At 38.3% G+C, this 11940-nt stretch overlaps 1 protein-coding gene across 3 annotated transcripts in view; it reads right to left on the reverse strand.

Moving 5' to 3' along the window:
* The window catches only part of LOC121727779 (calbindin-32), an 88991-nt gene that overhangs the window by 7340 nt on the left and 69711 nt on the right, over positions 1-11940 (reverse strand). For all 3 annotated transcript variants that reach the window (XM_042115970.1, XM_042115807.1, XM_042115891.1), the window contains exons 4-7: positions 7556-7645; positions 5048-5134; positions 2692-2748; positions 1709-1792 (exon numbers count right to left, since the gene is read on the reverse strand). In XM_042115970.1, the coding sequence (XP_041971904.1) occupies positions 1709-1792; positions 2692-2748; positions 5048-5134; positions 7556-7645 (318 nt within the window). The remainder of the gene's footprint in view (positions 1-1708; positions 1793-2691; positions 2749-5047; positions 5135-7555; positions 7646-11940) is intronic.

An 11940-nucleotide genomic window follows, 5' to 3' on the forward strand; every position in this document is an offset into this window, starting at 1 on the left:
GCCTATAACATATATATATAATTGGAATCTCGGAATCGGCTCCAACGATTTTTACGAAATTTAGTATATAGGGGGTTTCGGGGGCGATAAGTCAATCTACCTAGGAATCATTTCTAGAAAATGTCATTTTCATCGGATACCGAGCAAAGCTCAGTCAAACAGCTAGTATTTATATAAATTTAAACGATCTAAAAGCTCAGTAGCTTTATTTTTTGTGGTTTGTAGCTTTAGAGCCTTCTTTCACCAGCCTCCTCGAGACCGATGTGCGACGGGACCCAAAATTCGCCGATTTCAACAATCGTTCAAAAAAATTAAAGCCGCTGAACCTACGCAATCTCACATTTATGTTTTTTCTCATCTGTGTCATTATTGTTTCTATTATTTTATGAGCTATCGGTAAACCTCTATAGCTAGAGTTGCAACGAGCTATATGTTGCAGTGAACTTTTACTATCCGTGAAGATAAGAATGTATTTAGAAGGTATATGTACTCCGCATAACTGAGTGCCTGTGTGTGAGATCTTAACTCCATAATAACATCGAATATAATTTAATTGTAATCATACAATCTCTTCGAATCAGTCAAGATCTCCAAAGTGGAGTAGATCTTACTATTCGCATCAAAGTTACTGACCATCTCTAGCGGATAATTCCCTTTTATTATTTCATTACTTATTTGATTCCACGTTTTTATAAGTAGGGTATCTAATATCTAAATTAAGGTATCTTTTTATTTCACAAAAAAGTATTATTTTTACAAAACACCGAAAGTTCGGACAAAATCACTGTCTACTAATTGCTCACAATCATTTAGACACTCAAAATCGATGTTATCCATTGTTATTCAAAAGTGGATCATTCACACTCATAATGATTTTATTTAGTTTAGGTAAGTTCAAGCCTACGCCCGCTGAATAGCGCGGCGTAGATAACCATAGCCACAAACAACCTTATCTGTGACCGGCAAATTCTCGACACACGTACGCGTATCGCACCGGACTCATGTTTATTATTTTCAGAAGGTCAAATTTAAGTTAGAAGATGGATTTCCTTACTCAACACGCATAGCGCACTAACTTTCTTATGATCTTAAAATTAAGTACGTGTGTGGACAACGAATGTACTTATGAAGTTGATCTTTGACGTAAAAAAAAGAACGTCTGTCGCCAGGCTACAGGATGTAACATAACGTAGGGATAATACTTTAGGGCGTAATTATATTGTCAGCAAAATATAATAAATTAGAAAAGCTTAAACACTACTTGTAAGTTGTTTTGCTTTCAAAGTACCTTATTCATGCAACAACCATATCAGTTTGACACAAATTACTATCACTGGAGTCCGGACCCCGTCTTCCAATCCAGTATATTGGGACCGGATCCGGTATCCAGAAAATGATGTAGGATCCGCCGGATTACCGGATCCTGTTTTCCGGATTGCAATCCCTAGCATATCCTTACTAAGTAACTGCAGAAGAAATCATTAAATCTCTCTAAGTTATAAAACTAGTTTCTATAGAGTTCACTGTCAAGGTATCAGCGCTGAAAAACTTTTTTTTATGATTATTGTGAGCAAGCGAAGCAATTTGCCCCTACAAAAGTAAAACAAATGCTCTTCCAGTGTTGCTACTTTCACAGTAAATTCTATACGGGGTATGGATAGGGGACTCGTACTTATCACTTTATTTTGTTACATCTTCTATAACTTACCATTGTGTCCGTATACTCTATGAGTTTATCTTCTGAAACGTCGTTTATTTTCTTCGCTTCCTTCAATAAGTCCCGTAGAAAGTTCTGTAAAGTGGAAGCGATAATTTACTTTTCAATGAAGTACGGATTTGCATACAGATCGCCATTTCACAATTGATTGAATAATGCTTTCGGGAAATGGCTCGCAGTTAAAGTTAAATTAGACAATGCGGAAGGTTTGACTAATCTAATTATTATTAAGACTTCGCATGTTTCAATGAAGAGGAATAAAATAAAATTTATTTCTTAACTGTGTATCTACTAGATAACGCCTGCAACTCCGTGGCTCCAAAATACGTTTCTCGCGCGGGAACCGTATATTTTTCCGAGGTGAAAAGTATCCTATGTCCTTTCCCGGGACTCCATGTATCTCCTTACCAAATTTCAGCAAAATCAGTTCAGCGGTTTGGGCGTGAAAAGGTAAAAGACAGACAGACAGATACATTTTCGCATTTATAATATTAGGACCGGGGTGGATGAAAATAAGTATCTAGCATAGAAATTTGGTATATCAAAAAGTATGTGTAATGAATGTATCTTCCGACTTAGTAAATACAGTTCAAAATCGAACTTTCTGTTTTAAAATGTACCGTTTTTACGTGGTAGAGCCATGTTTCGGCACGAATGGGCCGGCTCGACTGGAGAAATACCACGGGCTCACAGAAAACCGGCGTGAAACAACGCTTGCGCTGTGTTTCGCCGAGTGAGTGAGTTTACCAGAGGCCCAATCCCCTACCCTATTCCCTTTCCTACCCTCCCCTATTCCCTTCCTTACCCTCCCCTATTCCCTCTTAAAAGACCGGCAACGCACCTGCTCTTCTGATGTTGCGAGTTTCCATGGGCGGCGAAAGTTGCTTTTAGCAGGTGACCCGTTTGCTCGTTTGCCCCCTTATTTCTTAAAAAATGTCTCGTATTTTTATGGCTGACCATCAATGGGAACCAACCTTCAACTCATCAGCCTCTATGTACCCGCTGCCATCGGTGTCGTACTCGCGCCAGATCTGAAACAATGTTTATTAAAACCTGTTGGTCCTGACTCCTGGAAGATCGAGATGTCTATCGTATTTGAACTTAAGATTTAACTAGGGCTGGGTTTAAAAGCATCTCCTTTTCGTAAAGGCTTAAGGAGTGAGCACACTGAGACGGGCCGTGCCGGGGCTCAGCGTGCCGGGGCTGATCGCAAAAATCCGCCTCCATACAATTTGTATGGAAGCGGATGCGCGTATCGCACACTGTGTCGGGGCGCAGCGGATTTCCGCTTCCATACAAATTGTATGAAGGCGGATTTTTGCGATGAGCCCCGGCACGCTGAGCCCCGGCACGGCCCGTCTCAGTGTGCTCACTCCTTTATATATAAAAAACGGACTATTTAAATTCTGGTAAAGATTCTGTAGCCCCGCTACGCCGTAGCACGGAGTCATAGCGGAGCCTACGGTAAAACAAAAAATATGACGGGAGCCCTAGAACATTTTTTTTTATTACTATCAAGCAAATTTTGTGAGTTATCATTTTGATAAGACGAACAACATTTTTATTGGCGAAAAATCTCGAAAGTGGTAGATAACAGAGATAGCAAGGATTTCATACTTTGAATTGATGGTCCTAAAATATGGACTGTTTTATTTGTAGGACAATGTTACTCTTAAATTATATGACTATTAATTTATCAATATACAAAAAATCTGCTCGTTAGGGTTCCGTTTTAGGGTTCAGTAGTCAACCAAGTTTTGTTGATTACAGAACCCTATACCCTAAAATTAGTTTGATAGTAATAAAAGAAAATATTCTAGGGCTCCCGTACTAAAATAAAAAGGCTGCTTAAAAGTATTATAATACTAAAGTTAAGCATAAGAAAGGCTTATTATAAGAAAGCCTGTATATTTCCGCTAATAAAGCGGAAATACACAGGTGTTGCACCGCTAAGGCTTCGTCCGATCCGATTCCGATTCGATCTCCGATCAGATCTCCGTCGCGTATCATCGAAGCGTATCAAAATGATACGCGTATCATGATACGCCCCGATCGCTTTTAACCGCGTATTTGATACGTGTCGTATCAAATACGCGCATGATCGGCAGAATGATCTAATAGGCGTCCACACTATAAAACGCATACTTGATACGGCACGATAATCGCGACGGAGATCTGATCGGAGATCTGATCGCGCAAATGATACAAAGGTGGACGCACCTTAATATTTATGACAGCTAGAAATACTTTTATTCCGCGCGCGAGCTTACAGGAATCAGTGGCCTTATGTGGACCACAGTAGGGTTATTGTAGTGAACCAAGTTCCAAGGGTTTGGAACCAAGGTGGTAAATATAATCCTTAAAATAAACTTCTATTATAGCTGTATAAAATATATTGGTAAAACAAACCCAACCAAAATTCAATACCTACACGTGGCAGACAATAGACGTATTGATAAACAATTTACTGCCTTAAATGGGTAATCGGTAACAATTTCAGTATAATGGCCGTATGTTGTAATAATGTGGGTCTCGAATCTGAGAACCCTTAACCCGGCGAGGACTCTTAAGAAAATAGGTATAACGTCTATAAAAACTGAGAGAAAGGACTTTACGATCCAAGATCGGATAAAGATTATTTTAATAGCGTGATCGCTGATTTACATAGCGCTACTTAGAATAAAGATTACTTTGCATTTTTGCGTGGAATAAAATTGATGGCATACATAAAATTGATGCAGGTTAAAAGTTATGAAGCGGTCTCTATCTCTTTACTTAATTTATCGTATATTACAGGTTTACACTCATACTAAATGACTTCCACAACTCCTTTCCGCCAAAAATCGTTTATCGCGTGGGAACCGTATTTTTTCCGGGATAAAAAGTATCCTATGTCCATTCCCGGGACTCAAAGTATATCTGTACAAATTTCAGCAAAATCGGATCAGCGGTTTTGGCGTGAAGAGGTAACAGACATACACACCTTCACATTTATAGTATTAGAATGGATATTAAGTATGGATAAAGTATAGATGGGGTTCCCAACTTATTTCGTCTACTGTCCACTTTGAGAACAAATTATGTTTTAGCGCCCCCATTGTATTCGTTTACAATACATCCAGATTAAATAAATCACCCCCCTCTTCTACACAACGGCCCCATTTTTTCTGGGCCCTATAGACCTTCAGCGCCCACAAGGGCTCGCCCACTTTGGGAAAGGCTAGTATAGACAGTGACTCTAAGTGTGGCCGTGATAGTGACCGAAAGGTACGAAGTAACTATTTTGTGATCTGTGCCGAAAGAATTGTGATATTATATTCTGTGACTCACTTTCATAAACTCCACGCTGGACTCCAGAGGGTTGTCGAACCTGAACAGCAGGAGGAAATTCTCCTCCATTGGCAGAAGTTGAGCTAGCTGTAACGAAGATGTCAGAATTAATTATTATTATTCAATCTGACTGCGACTTAACTTGAATATAATGATGATTATGATATGAACATTATAATTTTTTGTCTAACTTTTATTAAATTTAAGTTAAGTGATCACTAAACGTCTCTGAATGCTGACGTGGAATCCTATAATACACACCTTTATTAATATGTGACACGGTGCCACAATAAAAATCACAGCTGCGTCGCGTCTCGGTATGATCGGACCATAAATGAAGTATTAAGTATTTAGTAGTGAAAAAGGTTGTAACTTATAAGCAAAAAAGGTCCCGTATTTTGAACAAGAACCTGTTTACTTGTTACTCCAGTAGGAAGTCATAAGTTTTCTAAACAATTTAAGCTGCAGCTGTCCCCTTATCTAAGTTAGCACATAATGCAGGCTTAGCTCAGACTAGCTTTAAAGTTTAGACTTTAGAGGATTTGTCGAGAAATAACTGTGTTTATCTCAAGTGGCTGACTGTGCACTTTAATACTTCGACTTCAGTAGGTAGCTCAAGCCGGGGGTCGCAGGTTCGAATCCCGCCGACGGAACAAAAAGTTTTCAAAGTTCCTGGGTCATGGGTGTGTATTAAATATGTGTATGATATAATAAAAATCTTAAATATATGTATAGTATAAAAGTATTAAATATATTTCCGTTATCTGGTACCCGTAACACAAGTCCTTCAGGCACTTAGCACGGGGCCAGACTGACGTGGTGTGAAGCGTCCATAGATATTATATATATATTAAAATACTTTGAAGCAAACAATCACGTTAATATTCTTTAAACATAAGAGAGTGATTTTGTTAATTTTTTACGATACGATAGGATTTCTTCTTCTTTTTTTTTTTTTTTTTTTTTTTTTTTTTTCATATAATGGCACTTCGGCTATAACCATGGCCAGTGTCGAGTATAATATTATGGCGGGAAAACAATATTCTTTATAAAAAAATTTCTATATTAACGTCAGGTCAGTCAGGTCTAAAGTCTAGTCAAAGTCTAAGTATAAAGTCAATACAGTCAAGAAGTCAAGTCGGTCGATTCAGTAAAGTGGTAGGACGCTTTACTGAAACTTTTGATGGAGTTTTGGAGGGAACACAAAAGAGCACGTTTCTGGATATTGCATCACTTTCCCACACTTGTGCACGATAACGAATATTTAATGGTTAATATCCTACCAATATTACACATTAAAAACCCAGATAACACAATTTTAGGAAAATAATATAAAAACACAACATCACTCTTTCACATTCTTCCAAAAAACCTTCTTCTTCTTTTAAAAATGGCCGCCTCGGTGAGTTGCCAATGTCAGAGTGGCTTAAAGGACTTTGCTCTATGTAGCGAAGGTCTACGGCAGCACCCGCACAGATAGACGACAGTAGACAAAAAATTGTCAACGTTTGACAACGTTTTATTTTTTTTTTTAAATAAGGGGCTGGGGCAAACGATCAAACGGGTCAGCTAATGAAAAGCAATTACCGTCGCCCATGGACACTTGCAACATTACAAGAGCTGCAGGTGCGTTGCCGGCCTCTCAAGAGGGAATACAAGGGTTTGAATCTTGAAGGTTTGCATGTCGTATTGGTCGGGAAATACTGCTGGTAACCTGGTTCGTTCTAGAGTTTACAGTGTTTACTGGATGCAAAGTGAAGCTGCATCTCGGCGTTATTCCAAGGGGTCCAGCCTGTTTGAAACACTATGTCAGTCAACAATCCGAGCGGCCCTTCGTTGGATACGATCCAGAGGGAGTAATTGGTATTTCGGTGCCCCTGCCCAGAGATGAGTATTGAGTATTCCATATTTGGCCCAACCTGCGCCTTGTAGAGTTGTTAGGCATTCTGTCAATATTCTGACACGAGGTGTGCAACATGCCAGATTTTGTTTGGATTATTTACTGTATTTGCTAGAAGCGCCCTCTACTAAGACCACTTCGTAATTTTCCCTATTTAAAAGAATTTTAAAATCTGGTATGTGAATCTTGTGTATTACGTTTTTCGTAGGATTGACAGGTTATACAGATTTGGTCTTGACATGGCATGACTCGCTTAAGATCCCGCTTCGATTGGACGCCAGGGATAGACCAATTACATCTATACCGTATCCATTACGTGACCAACGTTATACGTCTATGCGTCATTTAAATTTTAAGTTCTAACACCGCGTAAGTCACTTTTTGGCTATTTTGAAATGTTGATGCCATTCGCTATAAAATCAGAAGACGCATCATATCAGCTAATCAAGATCACGTATCGCTTTTAAACAAAAACTCCTAAATAATGAATAAATAGTAAACCTACTTTAGTATGGTATAAAGTAGGTACTTTAGTATGGTATAAAATTTGTTATTTTCGGCTTACGCGATGTTAGAACTTAAAGGACGTATGGTAGTAGCCGTGTTACCTCCCGAATGTCAATCTTTCCGTCCTGGTTGTCGTCGTAGGCCTCCATGAAGCAGGCCTTCAGCTCCACCAGCATCTCGTCAGATACCGCCTGCAACAATGTCAAATATTCATCATGATGTTCAACGTGCTATTATTAAGAAGACACGAGACATTTCTATACGTTGTTTTTATCAACATTGACCATCGATAAAAGATCAGCGGAATATAAACACCAATGTTTTTCAACCTACATACACATATCTGTTAAAATGAAGATATTAAATTTATTTAAATTACAATGCACGAAGCACAATAGTCTTTGTGATTTCAAAGCGAGTGTGGGCCAAAGTTTTATTTACATATTACACGGAATAAAGCATTGCTCTAAACATCGCAGTCGCAGTTGACAGATTAAAAATGTGTTTTTAAAAACATCCGGCTGCGCGGCTCACAGGCACGGCTGTTCCTGTCGCGATGCAGATAACATTCATTTTGAATATAGAATGCAATTTTATAAAGTTTTTCTGTCGGCGCTGCTGAAAAGTTAAAATTTGTTTTCCAAAAATGCTTTTAAAACTTTTACTGCTAGATATTATGTTACGACATCGTTACTAAGTTGAAATAACTAATTTTATATCCGCAGAGACAGTTTGTATGTGTAGGAAAATTTTGCGCCACGCCAAAACTGATAATATCAAGATGAAACGGAACGCGATAAAAGTTTTATACTTTGATAGAGCAGCTATCACTACTCTTTAACATTAATTTTGTGTTAAATTTATGTGATTGAGCCTGTTGATAAGAAAAAACATTATAAATATTGTGTAATTAATGTTATAAACAATACTTATATTATAAACTAGCTGTTGCCCGCGACTTCGTCCGCGTTAGCATAGTAGACCACGTCCCAAGTAATATTGTACAAAATATTCAAGGTACAGAATTGACCTTCCTACGATTTTATTATATACTTAAAGATGTTCCGCGCGGCTTCGCCCGCGTAATTTAGGAATATCACGCAACCCTACATTTTTCCGCAAAAAAATGTCCCTTCACGTGGTCTATGTTTCATGTTTGCCAAATAACATAAAAATTGCTCCAGTAGTTCTTAAGATAAGCAATTTCATATAATTTCCCCCGTTTTTTTCCCACATTTTTCTCTATTTCCACGCTTCTATTAGTCTTAGCGTGATAAAATATAGCCTATAGCCTTCTTCAATAAATGAGCTATCTAACACTGAAAGAATTTTTCAAATCGAACCAGTAGTTCTTGAGATTAACGCGTTCAAATAAGCACTTTCAAATAATTTCTCCCCGTTTTTTCCACATTTGCCTCAATTTCTTCGTTCCTATTAGTTTTACCGTGATAAAATATAGCCTATAGCCTTTCTCAATAAATGGAATATCTAGCACTGAAAAAATTTTCAAATCGGACCAGTAGTTCCTGAGATTAGCGCGTTCAAATAAGCTCTTTCAAATAATTTCCCCCCGTTTTTTCCACATTTTCCTCTATTTCTACGCTCCTATTAGTCTTAGCATGATAAAATATAGCCTATAGCCTTCCTCAATAAATGGGCTATCTAACATTGAAAGAATTTTTCAAATCGGACCAGTAGTTCCTGAGATTAGCACGTTAAAACAAACAAACTCTTCCGCTTTATAATATTATATAGATTTTTCCACATTTTCCTCTATTTCTTCGCTCCTATTAGTCTTAGCGTGATAAAATGTAGCCTATAGTCTTTCTCGATAAATGGGCTATCTAACACTAAAAGAATTTTTCAAATCGGACCAGTAGTTCCTGAGATTAGCGCGTTCAAACAAACAAACAAACTCTTCCGCTTTATAATATTAGTATAGATATTTAATAATAACACGTAAATGAGGAAAAAGGTACAAAATTGCATCTGACACGCTTAACTTGCCCAGGAGAAAGATATTTTTCTTATACGGAAGAATAAGGCAGTGGCTGATTAAATAGTAAACCCCGTAATTTTCCCCTTAAATCTGTCAGAAATTCTATTCTTTCGCAATTTATAATGTGACTAGCTGTTGCCCGCGACTTCGTCCGCGTTAGTATAGTAGATCACGTCCCAAGTATTATTTATTGTACAAAAATATTCAATGTACAGCATTGACATTATATAGATTACGTGGGAGAGTCATGCTTCGGCACGAATGGGCCGGCTCGACCGGAGAAATACCATGTTCTCACAGAAAACCGGCGTGAAACAGCGCTTGCGCTGTGTTTCGCTGAGTGAGTGAGTTTACCGGAGGCCCAATCCCCTACCCTATTTCCTTCCCTACCTAATAGGGAGGTTGCCTATTCCCTTCCCTTCCCATCCCTATCCTCCCTTATTACCCTATTCTCTATTAAAAGGCCGGCAACGCACCTGCAGCTCTTCTTATGCTGTGAGTGTCCATGGGCGACGGAAGTTGCTTTCCATCACGTGACCCGTATGCTCGTTTGCCCCTTTATTTCATTTAAAAAAAATGTTCCGCGTGGCTTCGCTTGCGTAATTTAGGAATTTCACGCGACCGTACATTATTCCGCAAAAAAATAGCCTATGTCCCTTAACGTGGTCTATTCTTCATGTTTGCCAAATAACATAAAAATTGCTCGTAGTTAGCGCGTTCAAACAAACAAACAAACAAATAAACTAACAAACTCTGCAAAATTATAATATTAGTATAGATAATGCTATACGAGTACCTGCAGAATCTTAAAATTTCCATATGTCGTGATGATTGACAGTAAATCGACGGTTTATCTTAATCATAAAGTTAATTTTACCTATTACCTATTGGTAATATTAACTCTATGATCTTAATCCGGGTGTCGAAAAGTCGCGGGCAGCGATTTGTCAGCAGTCAGCGCCGGCCTATCGCTGGCAGCTTTCAGCTGTGCCAGACTGCAACTGCAGTTATGTAATATTGTATACAAAATATGCGAAACTATTTTTTACTAAATTATTATTACATTCGATAAATAACAATAAAAAAGTTGACTGCGTTACAACTTACTTAAATGTAGGACACACATACATATACAGGGTGTAACAAAAATAAGTGATAATACTTTAGGGTGCGTACGTGTTCCTTGTAGAGAGTTCACTGTGAAAGTAGCAGCGCTGAAAGACCAAAATTTTTTTTCACTTTTGTATGGGGAAACACGTGACGCTCGGGCCCTTGCCCATACAAAAGTAAAAAAATTTTTTTGTCTTTCAGAGCTGCTACTTTCACAGTGAACTCTCTACAAGGAACACCTACACACCCTAAAGTATTATCACTTATTTTTGTTACACCCTGTATACACATTGTGTATAATATGTATGTGTGTCCTATCCAAAATCAATTTTAATAGCAGGTACAGTTAGACTATTACAATCGAGGTAATTTTCTGTACTCGACAATTTCTGTAATCGATCGGCCTGAGAAAAGATGGTGCGACAAGCTGGAGGCATACCAGCCTGTCTGACCAACGGTGACGCAGGATGGAGATTAGTTGAAGACATTAGGGACTTTATCTAGCAGTGGCACAGGTGGGCACAGTATTCATTACTGTGGCACATAATGGGCACAGCTTGTCTTGCTGATGATATACGCACAGTAATTCCGACGCTTACAACGTGTAAATGAAAAGTAAAAGCCATCAATCACACGAATTAATAGCTGGAATCCAATAAAGAGCGGGCGTTGGCAACGAGCCAACGGCGTGGGACACGAGACTTGTAACAGAACACAGGGTAATCGGTTATGCTCGGTCAGCCATCAATACTCATTACAATGCGGTATATTTTCAGATTCAGATGCTGTTAGCAACCTTCAAGAGTTCAAGAGTTACGCGACTACGCTTAAGGGTTTAGAGGGATGTTCCCCTCTATTTATCGGTAGTGTGAAGCTTATGTTACTCCTCCCCAAAATCTGGCAAATAAAAACGGAAAAACGGGACATGGAACGTACAAAAGGTAAAAGATCAGGCGCTCTGACAGTCGTATCTTTTATGCGTCCCACTCAGTATAGGCTGATCCTAGTGTGTGTGTTGTAGTGTGTGTAATGTTTTATTTCTTTAAAAATGTATGATAAATGCATAATTTCAATATAATATTAGCTGGATGCACTACTTCACCATATAAACTATATCTGTGAAAAATTTCAATCACCTACGTTTCCGCATTTTTCGTCAAAAGGGATCCAAAGTTTTTCGGTCACGTTTTAATAATTAATATAAAGATAATAGCAAAAAATTCTCTGAGATATCTAAGATAACTTCCTCGCGTTGTTAAGGGGCTAAAACGCTTGCCTAATCGTACTTTTATCGAGCTTCTACTAGATGCAGCTTGCAAGTCACAACCAAAATTTGTTTTTCATATTCTGGGATGAACAAGTAACAGACAGATAGAC

The sequence above is a fragment of the Aricia agestis genome, chromosome 1 (genome assembly GCF_905147365.1).
Source record: "Aricia agestis chromosome 1, ilAriAges1.1, whole genome shotgun sequence".
NCBI classification, from domain to species: domain Eukaryota; kingdom Metazoa; phylum Arthropoda; class Insecta; order Lepidoptera; family Lycaenidae; genus Aricia; species Aricia agestis.